This window comes from Microtus pennsylvanicus, chromosome 4 (genome assembly GCF_037038515.1).
Source record: "Microtus pennsylvanicus isolate mMicPen1 chromosome 4, mMicPen1.hap1, whole genome shotgun sequence".
Lineage (NCBI taxonomy): Eukaryota > Metazoa > Chordata > Mammalia > Rodentia > Cricetidae > Microtus > Microtus pennsylvanicus.
In genome coordinates, this window is record NC_134582.1 from 97,419,846 (window position 1) to 97,447,639 (window position 27,794).

General features: G+C 40.6%; 1 protein-coding gene, 1 non-coding gene and 1 pseudogene across 2 annotated transcripts; all 3 read right to left on the reverse strand.

Moving 5' to 3' along the window:
• Positions 1 to 7,637: 7,637 nt before the first annotated feature.
• On the reverse strand, positions 7,638 to 8,918 carry LOC142848782 (zinc finger CCCH domain-containing protein 14 pseudogene; annotated as a pseudogene).
• A 7-nt stretch (positions 8,919 to 8,925) lies between these two features.
• LOC142849151 (U6 spliceosomal RNA) lies at positions 8,926 to 9,032 on the reverse strand. The gene has a single exon (XR_012910547.1). It is a non-coding gene; the product is annotated as a U6 spliceosomal RNA (small nuclear RNA).
• Positions 9,033 to 10,064: 1,032 nt separating this feature from the next.
• Positions 10,065 to 17,301, reverse strand: LOC142848783 (serpin B9-like). Its single transcript, XM_075970960.1, has 6 exons — positions 17,128 to 17,301; positions 16,317 to 16,454; positions 15,744 to 15,861; positions 13,459 to 13,601; positions 11,708 to 11,863; positions 10,065 to 10,469 (listed from the first exon to the last, which is right to left on the reverse strand). The coding sequence occupies exons 1-6, from the start codon at positions 17,293 to 17,295 to the stop codon at positions 10,065 to 10,067; spliced, it is 1,128 nt and encodes a 375-aa protein (XP_075827075.1). The 5' UTR covers positions 17,296 to 17,301.
• Between the last annotated feature and the right edge of the window lie 10,493 nt (positions 17,302 to 27,794).

The window sequence follows — 27,794 nt, forward strand, 5'->3', positions numbered from 1 at the left end:
AACTCCACATGGAGTTTATTTTTCTTTGTGGCAAAAGTAAACCACTGAGCAAGAAAATGCCCTTATCTGAAATGCTGACAGTATGCAGTCCTAATTGGACAAGCAGGACACAAAAGAAAGTGGCTGTCAATAATTATCAAGACAAGGAGGGATAACCCTTCAGAATATCCTGCTTCAAAGAAAAGTCTATAAAATATACTAGGCCTATAGGCCAAAGATAGATACCCCAATGTTTCAGTGGAACTTTGAGTGACTTCCCAGGCAGTCAGCTATTTCTGTCATTTCTCATATTTTTTGGAAGTCACTTGCTTGCACTTCCTGCTTACTCAGTTAATATTATTTCCTTCTTGGATTTTTGAGGAAGTTGAATAATAGATATAGTTACAGTTTTCCTTGTTTACTTGACACAGAAACAAAGTTATGATAGAAAGTAAATTATGTATAAGACTTTGGACTCACCAAGATAGGGTGGATATGAAATATTTTCTCTGAATTTGTCAAATGCAAATGGATTGGGCATTTTAATATATTTATTGCCTGTATATATTGTATATAGTCATTGTACTTATTATATATAGTTTTTCATATGTTAGTTATAGCTTTCTTTTTTATTTTAGCAAAAAGGGGAAATATGGTGATATTTCATTTGTATTTTAATAAATAAATCTTGCCTGAAGATCGAAGAGTAAAACAGCCCCATTGGTCAGCCTTACAGACCAGGCAGTGGTGACGCACACCTTTAATCCCACATTAATTTGCCATAGAAACCAGGTGGTGGTGCATGCCTTTAATCTTAGCCCTAGAGAGGAATATAAAATGGGAGGAGACAGCTCTCACACACAGTTTTGTTTTGAGATTCCTGGAGGCAGGATTGCCATTTCAGACTGAGGTAGAGGTAAGAGCCAGTGGCTGGCTGTTTTGCTTTTCTGACCTTCAGGTTGAATCCTAGTATCTGCCTCTGCGTTTCTCCCCAAGTAACTCTGGTCATGGTGTTTCACCACAACAATAATAACTCAAACTAAGACAGTGAATGACATGTTAAACCCTGTTGTGTTCCGAAAACACAATCCTTCTAGCCTCCTTTGACTCTAATTTTCTATCTCACTCTTGTTCTTCATGTCTAAGTTTTTGGGCCTTTAATGCCTCTGCATCTCTTCCCATGACTGACTCCCTCTTGGTTTGCTATTTAACCTACCCACTATCACTGGATGGCTAATGCCATGGAAAAATGAGTGGCCTTCTTCAATTCTTTCTTCTTGCTTTTTTTGGATGGTGCTGAGGAGAGAACCCAGGTTTCATACAGTATGCACACCCTACCACTCAGCTTCAAGGCCAGCACATCCTTGCATCCTAATGTTCTTACTCTCCACTGTCAAGGGCCAGTTGACTGGTTCAGCCTCTCCTACTTAGTAGCTTCCTTTTTAAGCCTCTTTATCATATATTATTTTCCTGGTTGCCCTTTGAAATGTTGTTTGCATTCCTTTGACTTCTGTCCTTAGGAAAATGCCACCTAGATCTGAACCAACCTGTTCCCATGGATCATAGAAAGAAAGCAGAGGCGGGGGTGCGGGCAAACTATTCAGGCAATGGCAACATTTTCAGTTTGATATTCCTGACATTTCCAGTTTGATATTCGAAGATGACCTTGACTGTGTGGGACCTTTGGTCTCTATAGGAAACACCTGAAAGAAATGGTTTCAAGAAAAAAGATTTATTTTGGTTCTTAGTTTCAGAGGTGCTAGGTAACTGTTTTGGCTTATGGCAGGCAGGAACTTCATGGAGAAGGGCCTGACAGAGGAAGACTATTCATCTCATCTTGGCCCAAAAAACAGATGTGTAACAGGGTCCAGAACTTAGCAGGCCCTGAGACCTTAGCACAACTGACTCCATGATGGAAGTGCCATTCAGGATGTAAAACTCAGCACATAGATAGTACCACCTGCCAAAACTAAAGGAAAGGCCTGATCCATCAAAGTCCATAGTTCTGGGAAAGTCTCAAAATGTACCAATCTTCCTTTGTAGCTTCTGTAGGTCTACTTCTAGCTAAATGTTCTTGTTAACTGAAATATGTCAATCCAGAATATGGTTTCTGAGCTTAAAATCTCATCCTGATAAAGACTCTGTCCTACACTGGTATCCTGATCACCCAGTGTAGTCGCCAGGATATAGTTTCTGAGTTTAAAAGTTCATCCTGAAAAAGACTCCGTGCTACACTGGGTGCACCCGGTGCAGTCATTAGCCAGCCAATAAAGACTTTCTATTGGCTTAAACCCATGTCTGGGGTACCATCCCTGGTGAATACCCCACAGCAATGTATCTGCCAATCAAGGCCCTCTTTGTATTTTCCACAACCTCCTAAAAATGCCATCAGATCACACACATCACAGACTGATTCTGTTGATTAGGTGAAAGCCTGTATAATCCATTCTCATCCCCCACTAGAGGGAGATCGTGAGCCGCTGTGGGGACATTTCATATTCAAACCACAACACAGATACAGCATAGTGTATGTTCCATTTCCTCTACAGTTCCTTATAAATCCCCCTATGATTCCTTTTGCAGTTGTGCCAAATTTTTAAAAAAAACATATTGGTTTTTTTCCCCCTGTGTGTGTAGTGCAAGTGGATGAACCTTGGTTCTTATGTATGGTAGATAAACACTTACACTGAGCTATACTCTCAGCCCTTTAGACTTGATTACATTACTGGTTTAAATCCAACTCTTTAGAGTAATATTTCTTTTATTTCTCAGACAGACTCTGCTCAACTTTGCAAATCTTGTGACAGGACATAATGAAGAACTGAGTTAAATGCAAAAGCAGAGCAAAGAGGAGCACTCAGGCTAAGCCTTTATTTGGTGAAGTTGGCTGAGGAAGCATGCTGGATATTTGTTCAGTCTTAGAAGGGAATTGTGACAAGCAAGAAACATCAGAAGAGAAAGGTGCTCACCTTGTTTAAACAGGTAAGCTCTTTTCAGTAAATCACCCATTGAGTGGGGGAGCAGCAGGGCCCCCTAGCTTGTCCTCATTGGCAGAAAGGGGATTGGGTTTAAGGTTCATCCTAATGTCATTCAAAAGGAAATGCAGAGATTACTAGAGTCCCCTCTGCTGAGGCATCTGTGGCTGGCGAGAAACAAAAAGCATCCAGTTATGGGTTCCTACTTATTGTTCCAGAAGTTTCCCTGGGATTGGAAACATTGAGACCTGAGCTTTTCAAACACCTTTCTTCTGGGCGAGGTGACCACCACTTCTGCCTCTCACATTGAAGCCACCCAACTCAATTAAAAAGAAACTTTTGACTCAGGGGTGAATCTGTAGATCAGGTTGACATAGATTGTAGCCCCAAGGAAGGTATCCTCAATCTTATGAATTTAAGGCGTGAAACACCAAGCCCAGTTTTGTTCTCTCTTGACTCTGTTCCATATCTTAATAATTCTTCTTCACCTTCTTCTCAGGTTAAGGAAATGACACGATTAAAAGGAAGTTATAACTGGGATCATCTTTGTGCATTCCTGAGAGTCTCCCTGGCATCAGATTTCTCCCCAGCCCCAAAATGGGCCCCCATCAAGATATCTCTTCCATTACTCTCCTCCACTCTCCCCCAATCACTCCAACCTGTTCCCACATGTTTCCATCCCCCATCTTCCCACCCCCAGTTTGCCCAGGAGATCTCATCTATTTCCCCTTCCCAGAGAAATACAGTGTGCTTGGATTTAGAGAAGGACAGAGCCATTGTCCAACTCCAAAGCCAGCTTTGATTTTTTAAGTGAGTCATGACTATTATTCAAGTTTATGTTCAGTGATTCTTACCCTCAGATGACCTGTTTTTATAAGTTATAATTCTCGTTGCTTGGTGGTTCTATCTGGAAAATTATCTTTTCCTCTTTAGGCATCTAGATGTCCAGGTCTTTTGACTTTTTGAAGATGAGTATTTTCCTGCAAAGACAAGAACAGAACCCTGCCCCAACCCTCATGAGGTTTCCTTATCACCTGTGTGATTGTCACCTCTGTGGATAAGCCATCATTTCTGTTTCTCAAGAGGTTTCTCTTTTTCGAATCAAATCTTTATTAATTTTGATGGTATCCATAGCTTTCCTTCTTCTGTGGAAACAAGAACAAAACCCCTTCCCCAACATAGCACATATCCTGGTTTCCATGTGAGATCAGCACATCCTTGAAACACACCTGTTGATTTAATTCAGAAGTTTTTGCTATTACCCAGTGTCTCTCTGCTTCTGCTGTTCCTTTCTCATTAATATTAAGAAAATTCAAGGTTAATGAAGCATTATGCAATCTATTTCTAGGAGTATTTTTCATCCCTTTCTGTTTGCTTAACATATCCTTTATAATTTGATTTGATCTTTATATAACTGCCTGGGGTGTAGGATTGTTTGGTATACTTGTAATATCCTTTATATTATAATAAGCAAAAATTTTCTTAGAGACATATGCTGGACCATTATCTGTCTATATTTGTGCATGTATATCCATGCTGGCCATAACTTCTAATAAATGTGTGATTACTGAATCAACCTTTTCTGAGCTCAAAGTATTTGCCCAATGAAAACCTGAATAAGTGTCAATGGTGTGGTGTACGTATGGTAATTTTCCAAAATCTGCAAAGTGAAACACATCCATCTGCCAGATTTCAGTTTTTTTGGGTACACTTTGGGTGACTCCCTGTAGGTAGTGGTGTTTGGTTATAGAAAGAACAAGAAGGACATCTCCTTATAATCTCCTTTGCTTGTTGTCATGTAATAGAAAACTCTTTCTTTAAACCTTTGCTATCCACATGATGTTTCTTATGGAATTTTGAGGCCTTCAGCATACTTCCAATCAATAATCAATCAATTTCTGCATTACCTTGTGCTAGAGGATCTGGCAGACCCATATGGGATTGGTTGTCTGTTATGTTAATGGGACAAAGCCTTTTTCTGATTATATTTTGAACTTGTATGAATAATGAAGTCTATTTTGTATCATCTGGTATAAATTCAGTAGTTTCAATATGCAAGACAAATCTTTCTGCATATTGTCAGTCAGTAACTATTCGAGATGTTCTTTGAAATTCCTTAGTACCTTGAGAATTATAAGAGCTTTGTTCTACCTTATCTAAATCTTCTAATTTGTAACCTGCCTTTCTTTCCTGATTTATTTGCATCAGTATAGAATGTACAGGCTCCAGTTATTGGTGTTTCACATACAATGCGGGGAAGGATCCAAGTCTTTTTCTTTATAAAGTTAATTTTGTCACTTTTGGGATAATTGCTATTAATCTCACCTAAAAAAATCAGCACAAGCTCTTTGCCAAGGTTCATTGTCTTACCATAATTTTTTTTTATTTCATCAGTAGTGAAAGGGACTATAATCTCTGCTGAGTCTATTCCTGCTAGTTGACGAAGTCTCCATTTCCTTTTTTTTTGTTTTTTTTTTCGAGACAGGGTTTCTCATTTTCTTTTTACAATTAATTCACAGACATTTTCCACATAAGTTTTTAATTTTTTACTTTGTTTATGTGGTAAAAAGTTCGATTATAAGAAAATATCTTCCCTTTGCATTAAAATTCATGTAAGGGAAATTCTGGAAGGCAATATGACTAGAATGCAATTAAGATTTGGATTGACCTGATCCACATGTGCCTCCTATAATTTCTCTTCAAAGACAATCAATTCCTTTTTGCTTCAGCTGTTAATTCCCTGGGAATATTTAAGTCTTTGTCACCACCTAAGGTTTTATTTAAATGAACTATTAGATTAGGTGTTATCCTCAGAGTTGGTTGTGGATTGGAAATGTCTCCTAACAGTCTTTGAAAGTCATTAAGAGTCCATAATCAGTCTCTCCTAATTTGTGCCTTTTGTGTTCTAATTTTCTGTAAACCTATTTTAACCTAGGTAATTGACAGAATCTCATCTTTCTATTTTTTCAAGAGATTTTGTAATTCCTATTTTGGCAAAACTTTCTTTACTTCTTCAAACATTCTTTCTAAAATATCTACGTTTGAATCAGATAGCAAAATATCGTCTATGTAATAGTAAATTACAGATTTAGAGATTTTTTTTTTACGTATTATTTCCAATGGCTGATATATAAAGTATTGGCACAGGGTGGGTCGATTGAGCATTCCCCATGGGAGGATGGTCCACTGTTATTTCCTAGTGGGCTGAAAAATATTATAAGTAGGTACTGTGAAGGCAAATTTTTCTATGTCCTTTTCTTGTAAAGGCTTAGTGAAGAAACACTCTTTTAAATCAATAACTATAAAAGGTCATCTTTTTGGTAATAGAAAAGGCAGAGGAATTCCAGATTGTAGAAGGCCCATAGGTTGAATTGCCTTGTTGGCAGCTCTTAGATCTGTCACCATTCTCCATTTACCAGTTTTCTTTTTTATAACAAATACAGGAGAATTCTTTTTTTTTTTTAAATAGGCATGACTTTCTTCCATCCTTTACATATCTTAACAGTTTAAATTTGGTCCTGAAAATGTTTGAGCTTCTATTATCCCCTTTACTAATCACCTTTTATACTTTAATTTTTAAAATCATCAAGTCTTTGAAATCAGTGTTCTGTTATTTAAAACAGTTGACACCTTTTTCTTTAACAGCTTCAAAATCCACACACATAAAACTTCATAATACAGCGGCCAAGTTTCATCCTATTTATGACATTTACCCATTTGATTTCTATAATTATATATAGTTCTGTCATTTAAAATATACCACTTCAATCTCCTACATTTCAAGAACGATCTTTAGGAGTCACTAAGTATATTTTCCGTGGAGTTATTTCTGACAATATTTTTCAGAATATGGGAATATATATGTATATTTATACTCTTGTGAGTTCAGTCTGTTTTCTGAAACTTTCTGTATATACCTGTAAAATTTTTTGTATTATTTTGTGATAATGTAGTCCCCAAAAATTATTTTTAAATTTTATGCTAATAGTCAATGGAAGCATTTCAAGGAATTGTTCATATGTTTTTGCATTTGTCATTCCAACCATGTTTACCCTATATGACCATGTCACTACTTACTTTCACAGAAGACAAGGGATCTCAGTACACTCTACCAGAGTAGCACTTAAGCTAAGAGTCTGTACTATGCTTTTTAAAGCAAATTTATTCAGACATTAAAAACAAAATTTAAAGTAGTTGTTCAAACCTGCCTTAGTATTGTGGCCATTCCCATTTCCTCAAAGATGAGGCAATATTTGTAACCCAGCGAGAAAATGCTACATCATCTTTGGGAAAAGTGATTCAGCACTACAGCTCTAAGCTGCAGGACCATTACCAAAAATGATGTTAAACAGCAATGTATAAACATGCCATAAATGTTTTAACAGAATTGGGCTTTTCTTCAAACTGTCTTTTTCATAGTCAAAACTGTCTTTTTCATCATCAAAATAAACAAACAAAAAATGTTGAAACCACTTAGTAAACTTACAAACTTGAAAAATTAGACACTTCAGTTAGGCAATAACATTCATATTATGAAAGCAATATATTCGAAATTTCAAAGACATTACAAGTTCTGTACAATATCTCTCATCAGAAGATGAAGCTTTCAAACTCCATGATCTTCTTGCCAGGTAGGACTACAGCATCGTTCGCTAGTTTGAGGTCGATCTATTTCAAGGCATGTCTTGTTGGTACAGTAATGTTGGGATGGTAAAACATGCAGTCTGGTCTTATACACTGAGTATTAAACCTACAGTGTTTTGGGTGGTAGAAGGGACATTCCATTTTCTTACAAGCTGGGAAGTAACGGCAGACAGAGCTGACCATTAGAAGATGGTGCTGGTGAAGGGACTACTGGTTTTGAAGTCAGTACTGGAATTCTATTGATGTGAGTGAAGGAACAATCTGGCTTAGTACACTTTGCATCAGATTTACAGTTTGGATGCACAAACCAACATCTTTCAGCAAATTTACAATTGGGAAAGGCTTTGCAAGGTGAAATGGGATGATGCTATTCACACTCGTCCCCATTTTTACAAGCAGGCCAGTACTTGCAACGTTCCAGAAGCTTTTCTGGTTTTTGTGCCACACTCGGGTCAGTCATCCCAGCGGGGCTCATCTTCATTGTCTATACCACTACTGGGTCAATCTGCAGTCGGGATAATAACTGCCTCTGCTGAGCGCCTTGATTTTTTTCTGTCCCATCTCCTTTTGCTTTTTCCTCTTTAACAGGGGGACTTATTCTGGGGACCCTGCTATGCCCCTGGACCATTTCCGCTAGCAATTCTTCTTGAGCAGTTCGAGTTCTGGGAACGACTGAAAGTGTCTGTTTCTGTGGATCTGCAGAAGAGTTAGTTGTATTTGTTACGGACTTGAGCTTTGGAGATAGCCTTCAAAGTGATATTCTTGTTGGCTTGTTTAGAAGGTGGAAGAGAAGGTCTCCTCTCAGGCTTTGCCGGCACCGACACAACTGCTGGACAAACTTCCTATCCAGGAACCATAATCCTCATCTTCCTCCTCCTCATCTCCATCACGACTGAATCTTTTTACTTTTAAGACTGAACTTACCACAGACAACTTTCTCTTCCGAAAGTGTTCATCCTCAATACTCATTTTATCCAAGTTGTTTCTGGAAGAAGGGGCTGTAAGTGACGTCTATGATGCTAAGCACTTCCGGTTCACACCACCGTCCTGCTTCGTACACCTGGCTGCTCCGTAAATCCAGCTGCTTGGCAGCGTGAGTACGGTTTTGCAGCCTGTTTTTATGAGTGCTACTGTCTGCATTTCTACTTGCAGGTGGTCGATAAATTTCAGTAGAAGGGCCAGAAGAACCATATGTAAGTGTCACTGCAGTTTTTTTTTTTGAGATAAGGGATTTTCCTGTACAAAATTGAGGTCTTCATCAATGAGATCATCTGGTTCTGGCTTGATATCAATCACATGTTCAGAGGGTGATGGCTCCCCCAGAGGTTAAAATATGGAACACTTCACGAATTTGCGTGTCTTCCTTGTGCAGAGGCCATGCTAATCTTCTCCGTATCATTCCAATATTAGTATCGGTGCTGCCAAAGTGAGCACAATATAGGAGAGGGCTGGATGAGAACCTGCTAAGGCAGAGAGATTGAAGAACGACTTGCTGATAATTCTTCCTTGCTGGTGTCTCCAAAAGGTGCTTTCTTCTCCTCCATCAAATAAAAGCTGCCATGCTCAAAGTCCCTCCCTACCACGTGTGCATCTCTCATCTGTCTTCCAGATGCCCTCTGACTCTCTATGATTACATTCTATCAGCTAGTTGCTGACTCTGCCTCCTCATCCAAGGTTGATATTTTTAATTAAAGCAAATGCAAACTCAGACTTCACGCTGATATTTATTCAGCAGCATACATGTTTGGTAAGAAAACAAAATTTATTTTGAAATGGTCATTAAGGTTGTCACAGAATCTGACTACTATAGTTGCTTGTGGAGAAAAACAATAGTTTAAAGAATCATGATTTCAGCAAAGAGATAATATAGTAGTTCAAGGTAGCTGTCATGGCAGATAATTTGAAAACAAGTAGTGAAGTCCAGCTGTTAGAGGAGGACCACACTGTCTGCATCTGTCCCCAAGACTAGCACAGTGGTGGGCACATACCTGGTAACTGGTGGACAGCAAAGAAAAGTAATATTAAAGTGTGCATTAAGGACCAATCACTGGGAAAACTGCAATAGCTGTCATCATCCACAGAAGTGTTCACTATGATGAGTACAGATTAAGACAAGTGATGGCAGGAGGTGAGGAGCCAGGAGAGCACTGAGTATATAGTTGGCATGATTTGTCTGTGCATTGTGTGTGGTGTTTATTAGGGTCACCGTAGACAACTTTGTGGTTACCTAGTGGAATTGTTTGCCTCTTTTGTTGTTTTACATAACAGGGAACCAAAGCACTCTGTGGCCCTGAGACCTGGTAGAAGGCACAGATGAATGTCAGGAAAGGGGGAGACAAATGAAGGCATCCAATGATCAGACTGCCATCACCTTGGAACATGGTTCCACCATATGCCCATCCTCACAGCGTTACAGGAGTTGTCAAGATGCTGAATTGAGAACTGTTCCTGACAGGGTAATTGTGCCTATGGAGAGGAGAACCTGCCACAGAACAGGAGGCTATTGGTTTCATTGTGCCTGATGAAGAACAGGAAGGGGCGGTCTGCACGGAATATTAAGTCAGGATTACATGCACAGTTAAAACTTATGAAGGCCGAGGCTGCTGCAGCTTCGGTGCCTTCTTCATTGACCTCCACAACACTCTTGTGAACGAACTTGGACAGACATAGGTCTTTCTGTGGAGACATTGCTGATGAATCAGCCTTGCTTCCTTGGAAGACATCCATCATTCTCAAGTGCTGAAACACGGACTCCATTTCATAATTCTCTTCCAATTTAAATTTTGGAAGGAAAACCTTCATATTAATTGTCTTCATATAGTCTGGTTTGGTCCAGGCTGTTAACTTCTCAAAGGTGAGATTGTTTTCCACCTGACAAATTAGAATTAGAGACTGTCAAATTCACTGTTGAGGTCTTACCCAGAGTTTCATAGTCACTTCCTGCTCACAGACTGTGCCATCATCCCACATGGGGTACTGCCTCTTCACATGGCCAGACAGCATGAGTGTCCCACTGTCCTGATAGTGTGCGGCTCACTTGATGGGTATGGAAGCCATCAGCCTGAGAGGTAAGAAGACCTGGCCATCTTCTCTTCAACCCACTGGAAGGGAGGTCTATTCCAGGTTAGATTGTGTTTTTTGGGTTGCGTGACTTAAATGTGAAATTTCTCAAAAGACTCTCATAGTAAATGCTTGCTCTGCAGCTCTTTGTACCTTTTTTTAGGCATCAGGGGGGTCTAGAAGAATGAAGGAAGCAGTTCCTAGAGGTTACCTATGAAGGACGTAATTGGTTCTTTGTCCCTTCTTATTTTTCTGCTTCCTGATTACTAAAAGGCCTGTAATGTCTGCCAAATGCACTTGCCTCAATGGAACTGTAAGATGCGGACAGGTAATTTGAAAGGAGCTCTCTGAATCTGTATGCCTACATAAATCCTTCCCCTCCAATGTTATTTTTGTTAGGCATTTTATCAGTGATGAAAAACTAACACTACATATGCCATGCCACTGTTAGGGAGCTGGATGAGAAGAGCCAGGGAATCTGTTCTGATTACAAAGACCCCTTAGATCTTTCACACTGCACTGCCCTCCATTCAGAGTCTGGCTGTCATATAGTGGGGCATCCAGCTGCAAGGAAGAGCAAGAAGTTTCATAATGATCTGCCTGACATCTGCAGATGTTGCTCCTTATCTTCCACTTTGTTAGGTTAAAGTGCTATATTTTTCTGTATATTTTATGTTCTAATATATTAAAATAAAATAATAACAAGGATCATGATAAAGTTCTCTTTACAGAGTGGTGTTATTTTCCAAGCACTATGCTAAGTTTGCTGCCTGAATTTCTCTCATTTCATCCTATCAGATAGTGATCATCATATCATATCCTTGTGACGAAGTTATAATATATGGCAAAGTCACACAACCAACAATAGGAGTCTTGAATACATTAAAACCTTGTGCCTGGACACAATTCGAAGCTCAGTCTGTTAGAACTACCCACTCTCCGTGAAGTTGCCAAGATGAAAAGAATTAATTATTGTCTAATGAGAACAGACACTGGACTCTTCTAGAAGACATTTAGAGTGTCGAATAATACAACCTCTACGGTCTCACCTGGCTGAGGTCCACACCATCATCTGGGAGCAGGACCACAAAGCTCAGCTCCAGGCCCTCATAGGGCATCACCAGCACCTGTGCCTGTACTTCATTCACGTAGGCGTGGTTAAATGTGTCTTCCTGATACATCATCTGCACTGGTCTTTTCTCACTCTGAACAGATGAACCCAGGACATAAAATACATTATTAAGAGAGGTCAAAAGGTTTCCAAATGAACTGAAGTTAATGCCAGCAGTGTTCTCATCACTCACAATGACAACACTAATCATGACCCAGTGAACACTTAGTTAACGTCTACCAGTCTCTTCCTGCTTTCATTAAAATAGTTGTTGTAAGCAGATATGGAACTGTAGTAGATAGGATTCTACGCCGTGGTAAAAGGCCTTGACCAAAACAGCATGGGTAGAAACGGGGTCTTTCATCTTATAACTCTCAGGGCACATTCCATCCCTGAGGGAATTCTGAGCAGGAGCTGAGGCAGAAACCACAGAGGAGTGCTGCTTATTGGCTTGTTCCCCATGGATTTCTCAGCCTGATTTCTTATACAGTTTATGACCTCCTCCCCAGGGTTGGCACTAGCCAGAGTGGCATGGATCCACACCAATTATTAAGAAATGTGCCCCATAGACTTGTCTCAATGCCAATCTTATGGAGGCAGTTTCTCCATGTAGCGTCAGTCTTCTCAAATGGCTCTGGTTTGTCTCCAGTTAACAAAACAGCAACCTAGCAGACATTTACTTAGGAAACATCATGCGTTACCAGCAGGAGAAATGTGTCATTCAATTATTAATATTTCAAAGTCATAGTTGGGCCAATAATGTTCCACCACGTCTCATGTTTCAAAGCCATTGTCCACAGGTTCACACTACTGGGGTCTGAACAATCCATTAGGACACAGGGCCTATTAGAGAAGAGTTAGGTTTTGGAGAGGGGCTGCCCCTGAAGAGGATTTTGACAATGTACCCCTCTTCCTTTTGCTTCCTGACTGCTGTGAGGTGACCAAACACCACCATGCATTTTCACTGCATGTTGTACTGTACCACCGAAACCCTAAGTGATTGGACCCACTGACTCAGACTTAAACTACTGGGATCATGAGCTCCATTAAATATTTCCTACTTAAATTGATTATCTCAGATAGTTTGTTTCACTAATAGAAAGTCAGCTAAGATCACACCAGAAATAGGATTTCACCATTCACTATTGTCAGTCATTGTATCTAAGGAGGCATAATCAATTGTAGTTAAAAGAAAAGTTTTCATACTTTAGACTGGGATATTTCCATAGTGGTGTAAATGATACTGCAGACAGATACATCTTCTCAGAAAACATCCTTTCTACTATGTATCATGCTTCATCTATATATTATACTAATGTAATATAAGAAGTCATATCTGACATTTTTGTACATAAGGAAAATTTAGTTTAGAGAGAGGTAGAAGCAATGGTCACACAAGAAATTGTCAAAAGTGGAAATTGCCCCCAAAAGGATGAAAAATAATATAGGCCGTTAATGTTCTATATTCCTATCAATTGTCTATATTTTAACCTTGCATTCAAAAACATTAGTTTCTAATGGTTTTATGTGCCTTCCTATTCTCCATGTTTCTAGGCTGAGGATCAAGCTCAGCACCCCACAAGACATGCGATATCTACCACTGAACCCCAGAGCTACACACTCACCTTTACACATTTCCATGCAAGTTCTTTGACACACTGGCATGAACTTTTGGATACTGTTCCTTACCTGGTTTATTTTAAAGGGCATTTCCCTTGTGATTTCTTTGTAAAACTGTTGATGCCACTTTCCTTTGAAATATAAGGCGTTGACAAGAACCAGCCTGGTCTCTGAATCAACTGAACCATCTGACAACAACTCTGGAATTTTCCCTTTTGAAAAAGCAGAGACATCATTCAGGTTCATTTTATACACGCATGAGAAATAAGATGATGTTACATCTGGGCAGATTCAAGAATCACTTTCAAATTTTGCTAAAAAAAAAAAAGAAACAAAAGAAAACAGGAAGCCAGCATCAATGCATGACTGGAGATCATGTGCACCGAATGATCATCCTGAAGATGAGGGTGCTGAATGATTTCCAAGTCTCTCACAGAAAGCAGGTTTGGAAAAAGCAGAAAAAGTGACTCCAGGATGGAGAATAAAGAAGCAGGAAATGTGGAAGGGGTAACCGGGGACTAATGTTTAACCTTGGATGCTCTGGTGGGTACTATCTTGACAGTCTGAATCAACTAAGAGACATGTCTCTGGGCAGTCCTGTGGAGACATTTCCTAGGAAAGTGACTAAGGGGGAAGACATTCCCAAAGTGGGCAATGCCTTCCTGTGCTGCCATGACTAAAGTACTGAGGGAGAAGCAGCACTGCTTTTGCCTGCCTGCCTTCAGCCCTCGCTGATGAGTGCATCTATGCTCTTTGTGCCCTAGGCCTACCGTTTTTAGCTGACACTGGGACTCAGTAACTTTGGCCTTCATGTGGACAAAGACTGGTGGCTTTCTAGAATCTTCTAGGCTTTCCATACCAGACTGAGTCTTATAAGATCTTCAGGCTCATAGAGAATGGAAATGCTCCCAGATTCTCAAACACACCACGTGCAGATGATCGTTGTGGGATTACTCCTTAAGAGAGGGCACGCAACTCTGCCCTTTGTGAAGTCCAAGGCCATCCCCCCTACATCCAATCAGCCTGTGTTTTATATGCCAATCTTTTAAATCCCATCTGTATTATATATTCATTTTGTTCCTCTAGAGATCACGGAGTAATACACTAATGTTAGATACAGAGTCTTATCTAGAATACCATGGCCATGCCCAATTCTAGCATAGCACAACATGTCAGAGACTCAAAGGCAGAAAGTAGTTTGTTGAATAGCTATTACTATTCTACACTCTCCATCACCGAAAGAAACAACATAGGCAAGAGAACAGATTCCCTTCTTCTCCATTAAGGGAGATCCCATCAATGGTCATGAGAATCCTGCTCATTTATAATATCAATTTGTAGAAGAGGTAAGATTCTAACAAAAAAAATGGGCAAATAATTGCGGAGTCTTTAAGAAAAGATTTTCATTCTTATCGTCACTCTGTTAGCACAAATAGGAATGTACTTATTGGGATAGAGCTGTTTGGATGGTTTACATATCAGACAATGCTCTCAAAGATCTGTGAGACCAATTCTCAAGCAGTTATCTTTAAAATAGAAACAAATACGGCTTAACCCAATGGAAAGTTCTTTTAGGTCAATGTAGCTGAGCAGCCTTGATAGAGTATTTTCAATGGAAATCAAGGCTGGTTTCACCACATGTAAGTGAGGGATCTGAGGCAGGAAAGGTGAAATCAGAAACAGGAATCCTCTTCTACATAATGGTGGTGGGGCCCGGGGCAATACAGACCTTAGGAAGAGGGAGCCCAGAGAAGACTTATGAGGAAGATTTCTACATGAATCTCCATGGTGGAATCATATAACCTGTCAACACCGCAGACCACCCCTGTCTTCTTATGTAAGCTGTTCAACTTGAAATCAGGCCCATGATTTCTCATGGCATTTCTATCATCCCTCTGTCCTGAAGAAATACACAAAACTGGGCTGGAGAGATGGCTCAGTGGTTCAGAGCACTGTTCTTCAAGAGGTCCCAAGTTCAGTTCCCAGCACCCCCATGGTAGCTCCCAGCTGTCTGTAACTCCAGTTTCAGGGAATACAACACCCTTACACAGATACACATGTAGGCAAAAACCAATGCACGTAAAATAAATACAAACCATTTTTAAAAAGAAAGAAATATACAAATAACCCTATGTTTCAAATCTAACTGTCTGAATAAAACCTCCATGAATTCACTAAGGTCTAAATTATACCACATATCATGATGTGAGTCTGCATCTCTTTGACTCCCTGAAATAACATGAGATTAGTCCATGAGGGTGAAGGGAAGTTAAAAGAAAGAGGAGGGAAGGAAAAGAGAGAGGGGTGGATGGAAAGGACAAGAATGTGGGGTGTGAATAACTTGAAATTCTGACCTTCAGTCTGTTTGGAGACCCACGTGTTTATGTGCTTCCTGGACTCCTCTGGATCTTTGGCAAAGGACAGCTGCTCCAGCTCCGAGTGATAGAACTGAAGACAGGACTCCTTATAGGTCTTTGGAGAGAAAATGTTCAGAAAGGTAACATGGGCAAATAAAGTGTCTGCAAGGAACCTGACCTTCTGAATATTAAGACATTAAAGAACAAAACTAAAATGAGTGTAGATATCACTTTAAAGAACAAGCATCTTTTTGTACTAGGCCTTTGTAAGTGAGAATAGCCAGACCTGAATAAATAAAAATTACGCAAAATTAGATTTAAAGTATTTCAAAGTATCGTTATAGAATTTTGGTCTTGGTCAAAGTTAGGTAGTCGAGTCTCACTATGGAGACTATGCTGTCCTAGAGCGCGTGTCTGTCTTGTCTCAGTCTTCTAAATGGAGGTCTTATAGATTTGTACAATCGCTCTGGCTAAAAGTTTGCCCTTCATTTCCTCAAGATCTCTGGGATCCTTCTCTATAGCAACAATTATTTTCAAAGCAATTGATGTCATTCTACTGATTCAACTTACTGGGGGTAATTCACAAGTGTTGTCTGCAAAGATCCTATTGGCCATTCTAAGCAAGTATTTTTTTTCTGGCTTGTTTAGGTTTCTTAGAAGCCACTGGAAGCCCTGATGAATGTCTTCTTCTGTGTTTAAACCAAGCGCCTGTGAATGAAAACAATGAAATAGTATGACATCAGTAATGAAGAATTTTGGTTGTAAACAGAATTTGCAAGCTAATAAGAGATGTTTAAGGTAGGATACGAGGTTCTGATGTAAAGACAATTGATATCAAAATAATTAAAAGCAGGCATTAGTCTCACTTTCTAATAAATAATTACAAACTCTATTGCTCTAAAAATGAATTAGATCTAAGAAATCTGTGTTTCAAATATTTTTGTCATTTTTTTTCTCTGAAGTACTTGGGACTAAACAAAAGGCCTTAAACATTCTCCAGGAGTCCTACAACTGAGTTGTAATTGCAACACCCTCCTTCCATTACATAAAAATACAGACAAACCTCATGTGGAAATAAGTTGTGCAGGTAGCCTTGAACTTGTGATCATCCTGTCTACATCTCCTTAGAAGCTGGAATTTAAAGCCTTGCCACAATACCTACCATGAATCTATTTATGCACCATATTCTAAGTGAAGTCTGGAGACAATTTTGAGACCTTACCAAGTCAAAAAAATCATTGCTTTAAAGAAGTCTTACTGGAGAATATTGTCTTCCTTCATTTTAGCCCCTGTCCCATGAAACTGGTTATGCATATTCCTATCCTTGCTTCTCTGTAGCTCTTAGGTATGTGAAATGGGTGTCAGGTGACAGGGAACTTACCTGAGATATCTGGTCTGCGGTGTCTCCCTTCGCCCCCAAGAGGACCATAGCTAGAGCAGAGGAGACGCTCACAGGAGAGTAACATACATTTTTCGAAGGGTTGTTCTGACAAAGGATCTTTAAAAGGTGGATGGCAAAGGTGCCGTTTGCTTCAGACAGAGTGTTCATGATGCAGAGTCTGGAGGCAAAGGAGAAATGGTACTCAGTACAGCGTTGGAGGTTCACTGATCTGACTCAGGGAAATCTGGGACTCTACTCTTGGTTCTCATTTCAAAGTTATAAGAACATAAAATTGGATTTTACAAATTCATTCTCAGTCACAGTCCTTCCAATTTTAAGGTTATTATCTAAGTGTGGTCACGGCAGCAGACCAAACTAGCATCTGTCCCATATGTGTAGGTAGAAGGTCAGATCTTCAGGACTGCACGCACAGGACACAGCTGAGAGAGAGGGACTCCAGTCACCTTCCATACAGTCCAGCTTTTCTCTGTGAAGATGGTGAGGTCATGGATAAAGAGGAGAAGGAAGAGAGAGGAAGGGAAGAAGAAAACAGCCATGAACATCCAGGTCACATGCAGTCAACATGGGATCACTTATTTTAAGGAGGGAATGAGGAGAGCTCAGATTGGAGCAAGCCAGCTGACCTTTAGAGCACACAGAAGAAAGAAGTTAATTCACAGATACTTGAGGAGAGTGCTGAGGTAGTCAAATGGGCTCGGTGATAGGACCAGAGAGGAAAAAGGAGAGAAGACAATGGAGAAAACCACTGAGACCCAGCAGCACCTATGCCTGACTGAGATGAATCAATACAGCGTAAGGATTCCAGCACTAAGCCCAGGCTCACTGCCAATGGCCAACTGCGTTTCTAGAAAATTTTCTTATGTGAATACCCACCAGATACCACGTGCCCTCTGTCACTTTTACTAACATTCGTTTCCTGGAGTTCCTTTCCCCGACTCAGGCTGGTTCTACTAAACATGGACTCTGCTGGTCCCATAGACTTGGACTGGGCCAGGCATTCTTACCTGTCTCCTTTACAGCCTCCAAGTGCAGTGTTCAAGGCTTGATGCTCCTGGAGTGCAGTCTAGCAGCCTACCCTGTTCAGGAAGCTTCTTTATTCACTGCAGGGTGGTGACATCATCTCAGAGCCCCAAGCCAAGGGTGGAGACAGTGACCGGACCTGATCTCATCCAGCTCTGTCCTCTGCTGGCTGAGGATGGGTGGGGGTGGGGAACACCTGGGCCCTGAGAAAGGAAAAAAAAAAAGCTTAGGGTGTCTGAATGACAGGGCCCCAAGGGAGAATCTTCTCCAGGGTGCCAAAAGAGCCCGGAAGCTGTAGCTGATTACAAGCCTCCATCCATGCAAGAGGTTCAGCTGTGAAGAAGTTGGCTCCAAGTGTCCTGTTAGGTTTGCACTAGCATAGACCCTGACACACAATCCTGGTGCTAACTTCCAGAAGAGACCTTCGCAAATGCTGGAGTATATACTGCTCCATTGGAGGACTTCTCCTTGTCAAATGGCAGAAACAGACATGGAGGCATACTTGCACAGAACATCGAGTCCTCCATCCCTGGACAGGGCACAGTGTTTTGAACAACTAATGAGAGTCCTCCTCAAATTTGGCACCTTAGGTGCCTTACATTCTTTAACTTTAAATTAAAGTAATGTATTTTATGTATGTGAATGTTTTGTCTGCATGTATGTCTGTGCACTAATTGCATGTCTGATGCCCACAGAGGTCAGAACCCTGGATTGGAGTGCTTCTGAGATCCTGGGGATGTTTGTCCACCTGGCTATGGTGATGTCAGGTTAGGAACTATGACCCAGGACAGATGTATTTATATCAGAAACCCTTGTTCTCAAGATACTAATAGTTTAAAACATATGTTCTGTGCCTTTGAGTATACTTGTGTAGCTATATGACAGTCATCACCATCCAATCCCTGATTTTTATGTTTTCTTCTGATTATCAATATCCATTTCCCACACGCACCCTCCTGCCTATCAATGAGTAATCTGCTTTCTGCCGGTGTTTGCCAGTAATGACCATTTCTTGTGAATGAAATATGTGGTCATGTGTGTGGTCTTTTTTAAGTACCTTGATGTTTCCTAGGTTCATTGTTACTGTTTCACGTGCCCATGATTGGGGTGAGGGCCACAGACATGCTGCATACTGCCACCTTCACAGGCTGAGTTCTTTTCAAAGACCTAAACTCAGGTCAAGCCATAGTTCTTGGCTTCCCCCCAGAAAGGAATTTCAGGATGAGCCAGTACAACTCAGAGTTGGATTATTAAGATACACAAACATACCACAGACAGACAGACAGACAGACAGACACACACATACACATACACACACGTAACATACAAAGAAAGACCGAGTAGGAAAAGAGAGAATGGGACACATATGAGCATTCATGTGTCTCAAGGAGAGCTTGGCTTCAGTGTCTTAGCAGTAGCAACACATGTGGCTTTAGTGAGTCTCCAAAATTACATCCTAAAATGATGCTAAAGAACCCTACCCCCATTTTATTTACTTGAGGTCAATTTCTATTTGTTCAGTTATTTAAGAACAAATTGCAAAACTATAATAATTTAACCCACATGAGACCAAGACACATAAACAGAACTTCAAGTTGAGTTGTTGGGAAATAGGATCATTGGAGACTTCACACACACACACACACACACACACACACACACACACACACACACACACAAATGATCAGCTAATACCATCTATAGGATCACACATCCCGTTCTCCCCAAGGTCAAGGTTTTATTCTGCTGAGATTGAGAGCTCACTCAGTTCCCCACTCCCTGTGTCAGACTCAGTCTAGAAAGCCTTCCTCTCCATGTGCTCTCCTTCCTGTCTTATGGATGCCCAGCTTCCCATCAATCTCTTCCTCCCAGAAAGTTCCTGGTGCCATTGGTTTCACACATCTTGTCTTCCAACCCCTGACCCAGCAGGAAGTTACAGCAGCTGAAGGTATGTCAGCTTGAAGCTTGCTTTCTCATCTTGCTTGAGGGAAGGGTTAGGTCATTTACGTGCAGAACAGCATCTGCTTCCTCAGTCACCCTGTGTTCTCCACCCTGAAGGCGATTTTAACCTTCCCTATTCCTAGTGTTACCTTACCTGTTGCTTATTGATCTGCATTAATCAGTTTAATACCAGCATTTACCACACCTTCTGCATACTCTAGAATCCTGGGGACTTATTTTTAAATTATTCCTGAAAAAAAAAACATTGTTTCTAGGAATACCTTGCCTACAATTCCTTTTCACGTGACCCTGTTTACCACAACTGGAACATATGACATTTTGCTTTTTCTTCAAACTTTTAGAAATTACTTCTCCTATCAGAATAGCACCATGAATGTAAAATCCACTATCATCCGTATTTTGAATCCATTCGTTTATTGGTTCCAATCTTCCCTTTAAAGGCCTAATAATAGCTTTGCATTCTGAATTAATAGTTTCAAAAGCCAAAAACTCTATTAATATTTGTCTGACTTGTGGATCAGATACTTTTCTATTTATATCTGAGGTCAATCTTTCAAGAAATCAGTCAAGACTTCTTTTGTGCCTTGTATAATTTTAGTAAATGACTCAAACCACTTTCCCGATTCTTCATCCCAATCCCAAGCATTTAAAACTTCTAAAAAACATAGCACCAAGGTGAAACTAACAGATTCAAGCTGACTTTGTAACTCAGCACATTGACTTTTACCTAGAAACTAATCTTGGAAAATATTAATACTTCAAGCCCTATTTCATTGTTCTATGACTCAACTTCCCCTTTCCACCATGTTTGCCTTTGTAACTGAAGACCAGCTTCCAATATCACTGTTGCCAAATCTTTCCAGTCTTCAGGGAAATTCTATTCTGATTTCCCCGTGATTTTAACAACTGCTTCATATAGGGTGACTGCATACTGTATGAAATGACCACTTTCATAAATCTCTTCAATTCTTATATTTCGATAGGATTCCATTTTACTTCTTGATACCATTGATGGTGATCATTGTTTTCTGGTAGTTCTTGTATAGTAACTGGGTAGCCTAAAGTTGATTTTCTAACCATGTTAGGCCACCCCTCTCCAGTTTGATCATTTTGTGACTCAGTAGTTTCTTGTCTAAATTCCTCTGTTTGCGTCTGATTATTTCTATTATTTTTATTTATTTGTCGTTCTAAGGTTTGTATCTCATCAATTTACTTTTCATATTTGTCACAGTATGGCTATTAAGGGTAAAATATGAATTACCATTCTGCTAGTAATTATAATGAACATCTTGTCAATCTCAGGTAAATCATTTATCTTTGTATGACTCAGTTTAACCTGTAGGCAGTGTCAGGACAGGAATTGGGTAATAATTTGGGAAAATGGCAAGGGCTCTGACAGAGTGAGGTTTGAGATGAGAAGAGCCATAACATAATTAAAAATGGAGAATTTGACTTCTGGAAGGGAGTGGGGGAGGGCAAGGCATCTGTAACAGTGCAACAGCAGAGGCAGAGCTGACGTTGAGCGTTAAGCATACCCTGGGTGCAGGTTGGTGGGTGGCTGGAAAGTTTAGTTTCAGGGTGAGGATGGGGATATTTAATTCAACCAGATGGAGCTTATTTGAGTAATGGCAACAGGAAGGAGGAGTTGAAGGCACTGAGGAGTGATACAGTTGAAATAATCTCTGAAAACCAGAGGGGGCAAAACATCTCAGTAGCCCTACACAAGCCTAAGGAAGCTACAGAACTAAGGAGGAAATTGAGGGATGGGTATGTGGCCACAGAGTCCTAGAAGGACAGAGGAGAAATGCTCACAAAAGCCATGCATAGGAGTATGGAAGCTGCTTTTCCTGGAGGGACAGGCAAGAAATTGCTTGGAGTACTGATGTGATACAGTTGGAACAAACTCTGAAAGCCATGGAGGCATGTTGTAAGGAGAGAGCTGTTTGTCTGTCCTAGCCACCCAGCTAGCTTATACCTGAAATAACTACACAGAAACTGTATTAATTAAATCACTGCTTGGCCATTAGGTCTAATTTCTTATTGGCTAATTCTTACATATTAGTTTAACCCATTCCCGTTAATCTGTGTATTGCCACGCGGCAGTGGCTCTCCAGACATTCTAACAAGTGTCTGTCTCAGGCAGAGGATCCATGGCTTCTCTTCTGACTCTGCTTTCTTCCTCCCAGAATTCAGTTCTTTCCTCTCTGCCTGCCTAAGTTTTGCCCTATCATCAGGCCCAATGCAGTTTCTTTATTCATTAACCAATGAAAGCAACACATTGACAGAAGGAACTCCTACACCAGAGGCAGATTGGCAATACATCTCAGTAGCTCTACACTAGTCTAAGGAAGCTACAGAACTAAGGAGGAAGTTGAAGGATGGGCATGTGGCCAGAGTCCTACAAGGACAAAGGAGGAAATGCTCACGAAAGCCATGCATAGGCCTATGGAAGCTGCTTTTCCTGGAGGGACAGGCAAGAAACTGGAGTACTGATGTTGTTAAGGAATGTCGGATAGAGTGATATGCTCTGCTGCTGATTAGCATTGACGCCTCCTATCCAGGCCAAGCTGGACTGGACTAGACTGGACTGGGGTCATGCAGAATGCTTGGAGCTCTGTGTATGGCCTGATGCCAAATGGGTGGGGAGAATCAGAGGTGGTGTTGGAGCTTTACTGTAGGTCAGGAGATCTGAAAGGAAAGTTGGGGCACCTGTGGACAATGGAGACTTTAGCATTGGTAGCAATAGGGGCTTGGCTGAGACTCTAGTTCAGGTGGGCTCCTCAGCACCATGGGCTATATGTAGTTGGGATGGGGAAAGACATGGCAGCACAGGCAGTGTAGCAGCTGGCATGCACAGAGTTCCTGGCAGTCAGTATTCCTGTAGCATTCAAAGGGTTAAATAGGAGATGAAATATTACATTATTTGTAATAGTTCAGAGTGTGAAGGGGTCACACAGAGGTCTTGGAGCAGACAGAAAAGGAAGCAGAGACACATATGGGCACCAAAGTTATTGCTGGGTGCTAAAGTACACCATTACTATGAGTTTCTTGAGTGAATAAAGCCTTCCTATTTCCAGTGGAGACTGGTGAGCCAAAGTCAAGAGACAGAGCATTCTCATTTCTCTGAAGAAGCAAAGAACAGAGATATCTGGAAGGAAGGACAGAGGTTGTCACCCAGGCTCCATCACCAAGAGGCAGAGCCCAGTGTATGTATAGAAGAATCCTGGATCTGCCAACAGAGCTTTGGGATGGTTAGGAATTGTTCACCAGATTCCAGCAGTGTACTCACCAAAAGAAAGGAAAGCTTGCTGGCTACAATGAACTGAACAGAATGTGCTCATCAGCTGTAGGAACATAGGGTGTTTAGGGCAAAACTCATCAATTCGGAGAAGGCTGGCACCTTAAGGTCTGAATGTGCAAGAACTGGGCCAAGGGAGGGATCCTACAGGCCAATATCTTAGTCATAGCATCATTGTTAGAAACAGAATCCACTCAGGACCCTAAAGATCAAGTTCTCACTGCAAAGGAGATTTATTTGTCCCCCAGAGGGACAGAGGGACGGAGGGTAGGGAATAAAAGACAAAGACAAAAGGTAGCAGGTGAGGTAGAAGGGGCAGGGAACATGGGAAAGAGGGTAAGGGTATTTTTTCCAGGATGGGGATAAAGGACTACCTCTGGATGGAGAGGAAACAATCATAGCCCATAGCAAAATGGGGCTTTATAAAGGTAAAAGGGGGAAACCCCATGCTAGGATGAGGTGTTTAATTTTAATTGGGCATGTTTATTAGGAGAGACAAATGGGACTTTCTTTAAATTTATTTATTTATTAAGGATTTCTGCCACCTCCCCTCCACCGCCTCCCATTTCCCTCCCCCTCCCCCAATCAAGTCACCCTCCCTCATCAGCTAGAAGAGCAATCAGGGTTCCCTGACCTGTGGGAAGCCAAAGGACCGCCCACCTCTATCCAGGTCTAGTAAGGTGAGCATCCAAACTGCCTAGGCTCCCCCAAAGCCAGTATGTGCAGTAGGATAGAAAACCCACTGCCATTGTTCTTGAGTTCTCAGTAGTCCTCATTGTCCTTTATGTTCAGCTAGTCCGGTTTTATCCCATGGTTTTTCAGACCCAGGCCTGCTGGCCTTGGTGAGTTCCCGATAGAACATCCCCATTGTCTCAGTGTGTGGGTGTACCCCTCGTGGTCCTGAGTTCCTTGTTCGTTCTCCCTCTCCTTCTGCTCCTAATTTGGACCTTGAGTTTTCTGTCCGGTGCTCCAATGTGGGTCTCTGTCTCTGTCTCCTTTCATCGCCTGATGAAGGTTAATATTCAGGAGGATGCCTATATGTTTGTCTGTGAATTTACCTTCTTACTTAGCTTCTCTAGGACCGTGAATTATAAGCTCAATGCTCTTTATTTATGGCTAGAAACCAAATATGAGTGAGTACATCTCATGTTTCTCTTTTTGGGTCTGGCTTACCTCATTCAGGATAGTGTTTTCTATTTCCATCCATTTGTGTGCAAAATTCAAGAAGTCCTTGTTTTTTTACTGCTGAGTAATACCCTAATATGTATATATTCTTCATCCATCCTTCCATTGAAGGGCATCTAGGTTGTTTCCAGGTTCTGGCTATTACAAACAATGCTGCAATGAACATAGTTGAGCATTTACATTTGTTGTATGATAGGGCCTCTCTTGGGTATATTCCCAAGAGTAGTATTGCTGGGTCCAGGGGTAGGTTGATCGCGACTTTTTTGACTGCTGGACTTCAGTAGTTCAATACCAAATTGAGCTTTGATAGCCAGTTTCTGGAAAAGTGTGGAGGTCTAAAAATGTGAGCCTATTTCCACCTTGACCAAAAGTCAAGAGTTGGAACTTACTTCTATTTCTTCAAGGTTACTGTGTTTCTACCTCAATAAAAGGTCCCACCTAGATTCAGAACAGAGAGTTCTGCTCTCTCAAGGTTATTGTCAACAGGTGTGGCTAATATATAGACCTTGTATTTCAGAAATGGAGGAGTAGATACCTTTCTACCTCAAACAAAATCTAAGGATCCAACTAAGGTTCCAGTTTCTTTAAGGAGATAAAATTAGATTCCACCCAGGAAGGGGTTTGCCTACAGAATGTTTTGGTCTTGGGTGTGAGTATGACTTTTTTTTGTCCATTCAACAGAATATTTAACTATGGATTGTAGCCTGAGACCTTCAACCGTTCTGTTTGCTTCCTTGGGTAACTGGTTATTCATCTTCAGGGGCAACTAGCCTGCCTTGAATTTCTTTTGGAATCTAAAGTTAGCTCTCTGTGTAAAGGGCTGTCTTTGTGACTGAGAATCCTTTGCCAGTGTAAGTAATGTAAAGTATCATAGGAGCATATCTATTCATCAGAATTATACAATTGAGCAGAAGTCATCTTCCTGACTATCCATAGATATGTGTCTGCCCAGTAAGTGTAAAACACAGCACCAAATGCTTATGGAAAGAACCCCACAGTTGCTCTTATTGGGGAGGTATGATAGTGGCACCAGAGAAAGGGATGGACAGAAAACCACGAGTCCTTTATCGTCACTAACCCTATGGCTTTGGCAAGTGTGGCTCCCCAAGAGGGTTTCCTGTTAATTACTAGTAGTCACTGCTGTACATTCCCACAGCCTCTTGCACCCAGCAGCTCTTCTCCAAGTGGGGGCAGTGCAGAAAACTAGCCTCCAAATACACTGAAACTTGATGAGATCTTGTGAGACTTGGTAGGAAACAGATTGTGTTAAAAGAATCAAATGTTGTACGTTGTTAGAGAGTGTTAAATATCCAATGCCATATTCAGCAGATCTCTGATAATTTTTGAGGGCAATCTTTGAAGCATGCCTGATTTTAAATAAACTTTAGTTGTATTAGTTACTTGTTTTAGCCTTAACCTTGAAAATGTATGCAGGAGACTAAATAAAGTTCATTTTGTAAAAAAAAATTATATTGAACTTAGCATGAGCACAAGTTTTGTTCTGAACATATTAAAGAATCTGATGGTTTATTTATTTATTTATTTATTTATTTTATTGAGCTATACATTTTTCTCTGCTCCCCTCCCTGCCTCTCTCCTCCCATTCAACCCTCTCACATGGTCCCCATGCTTCCAGTTTACTCAGAAGATCTTGTCTTTTTCTACTTCCCATGTAGATTAGATCCTCATTCCCATGTAGATTAGGGTTCTCATTGTTTTCTAGGTTCTCTGGGAGGGTGATTTGTAGGCTGTTTTTCTTTGCTTTATGTCTAAAAGCCACTTTTGAGTGAGTATATATGATATTTGTCTTTCTGGGTTGCCTCACTCACTTTTATGTTTTCTAGAATCTCATCCTTTATAAGGTGAGTATTAATCTGTATGTCTTAATTATCTTTAAGTGTTTACGACAAGTTAGTAATTTGTAGATTAGGATTTTACAGTTTTGTACCTGTTAATTTGACCTATAAATATTACAATTCTTGATTATAGCTCTTTTAGTGTAAATTGTAAATACAGTCCATGGGGGAAACTGGTGATTTAACTTTTTTGGTCCTTTCATAGGGTACTTTCCAGAAAAATCACTGTTTTTTTCTATGACTCAATTTATAAAAATAGATAATGTTTAACAAAATTCATAGTCAGGGAGGCTAGACATATCCTCTTTTTTCTTTTTCTTTCTTTCTTTCTTTTCTTTTTTTTTTGAGACAGGATTTCTCTTTATAGCTCTGGTTGTTCTGGAACTTGCTCTGTAGACCAGGCTGGCCTTGAACACAAAAATCCACCTGCCTCTGCCTCCCACACGTGGTATTAATGGCATGTGCCACTGCCTCCCAGCTGCTAGAAATACATTCTTAGTGATTCTTTGTCGAGGTGTTCTCAGGGTGAGCTTTATGCATAAAACATAAACATGTTTCAGGTATGGAGTTTTCAATCAACAAACAGTTAGCCAGAAGCAGAACTACAGAGGTTGAAAAGCAAGGGTTTTGTATTCAGAGACTGTCCCAGACTGTAGACTTGATTGATTGGGTGTTTTGTTTTCATTTATGATGGTGGTGCTGTCTATTGCTGAATTTTACAACCCGAATGGTAAGGTTACGTGTGTATGTAGTAATAAGGGGCGTCGGGGCTGCATCCCCAGCACCCCGGCTGCCTGCTCGGCTAGCTTATGCCCCGAAATAATTACTCGTACACTGTATTCTTTTAAACACTGCTTGGCCCTTTAGCTCTAGCCCTTACAGGCTAATTCTCACATCCCGATCAACCCATCTCTAATAATCTGTGAGCACCGGTCTTACCGGGAAAGGTTCAGCATGTCTAACCTGGCGGCTTGCTACATCGCGTGCATCTGCCGGGGAGAGCGGAGCATTGCATCTCTCTGAGGTGTCTGCTCCTGAGAGGAGAGCTGTGGAGTCTGAGCTCACTTCCTCTTCCTCCCAGCATTCTGTTCTGTCTACTCCTCCCACCTATCTTCTAACCAATAAAATGGGCCAAGGCAGTTCCTTTATTAGCCAATGACCTTCCTCCATCATGTGTATAAATATTTAATCATTAACTCTGTGTTGTAAGTTTTAAGTCAATTTTTATTACAGATTCTATAGATTTTTAACGGCTTTAAATAAGCTTTTAAATCTTGGGGTATAGAAAATTCATACAATAGTTGCATAAGTCTTGAGATAAAGTT